The following is a 278-nucleotide window of genomic DNA, read 5'->3' on the forward strand; positions in this document are numbered from 1 at the left end:
CGCCACCGGCAAACCCTTCACCGTGCCCATCACGGCGGCGGCGGCCGGCGCGGCGGCCGGGGGCGGCCTCCAGGACCTGGACGACGTCTTGAAGACCACCAAGATCATCATCGGCTGCTTCGTGGCCATCACCTTCATGGCCGCCGTCATGCTGGTGGCCTTCTACAAGCTCCGCAAGCAGCACCAGCGCCACAAGCACCGCGGCGGCCCCGCGCGCGCCGTGGAGATCGTCAACGTCGAGGACGAGCTGGCCGGCGGCCCCGCCGGGGGCGGAGGCG

General features: G+C 72.3%; 1 protein-coding gene across 1 annotated transcript; it reads left to right on the forward strand.

Annotated features, from left to right (window-relative positions):
• Window positions 1-4: 4 nt before the first annotated feature.
• LOC120497209 (leucine-rich repeat-containing protein 4B-like) lies at window positions 5-275 on the forward strand (the record flags this gene model as incomplete). The annotated part of the gene is made up of 1 exon (XM_039698410.1): window positions 5-275. A coding segment is annotated over one exon (271 nt), but the record flags the coding sequence as incomplete, so codon positions are not given.
• Between the last annotated feature and the right edge of the window lie 3 nt (window positions 276-278).

This window comes from Passer montanus, unplaced genomic scaffold, assembly GCF_014805655.1.
Source record: "Passer montanus isolate IOZ18808 unplaced genomic scaffold, ASM1480565v1 scaffold12383, whole genome shotgun sequence".
Lineage (NCBI taxonomy): Eukaryota > Metazoa > Chordata > Aves > Passeriformes > Passeridae > Passer > Passer montanus.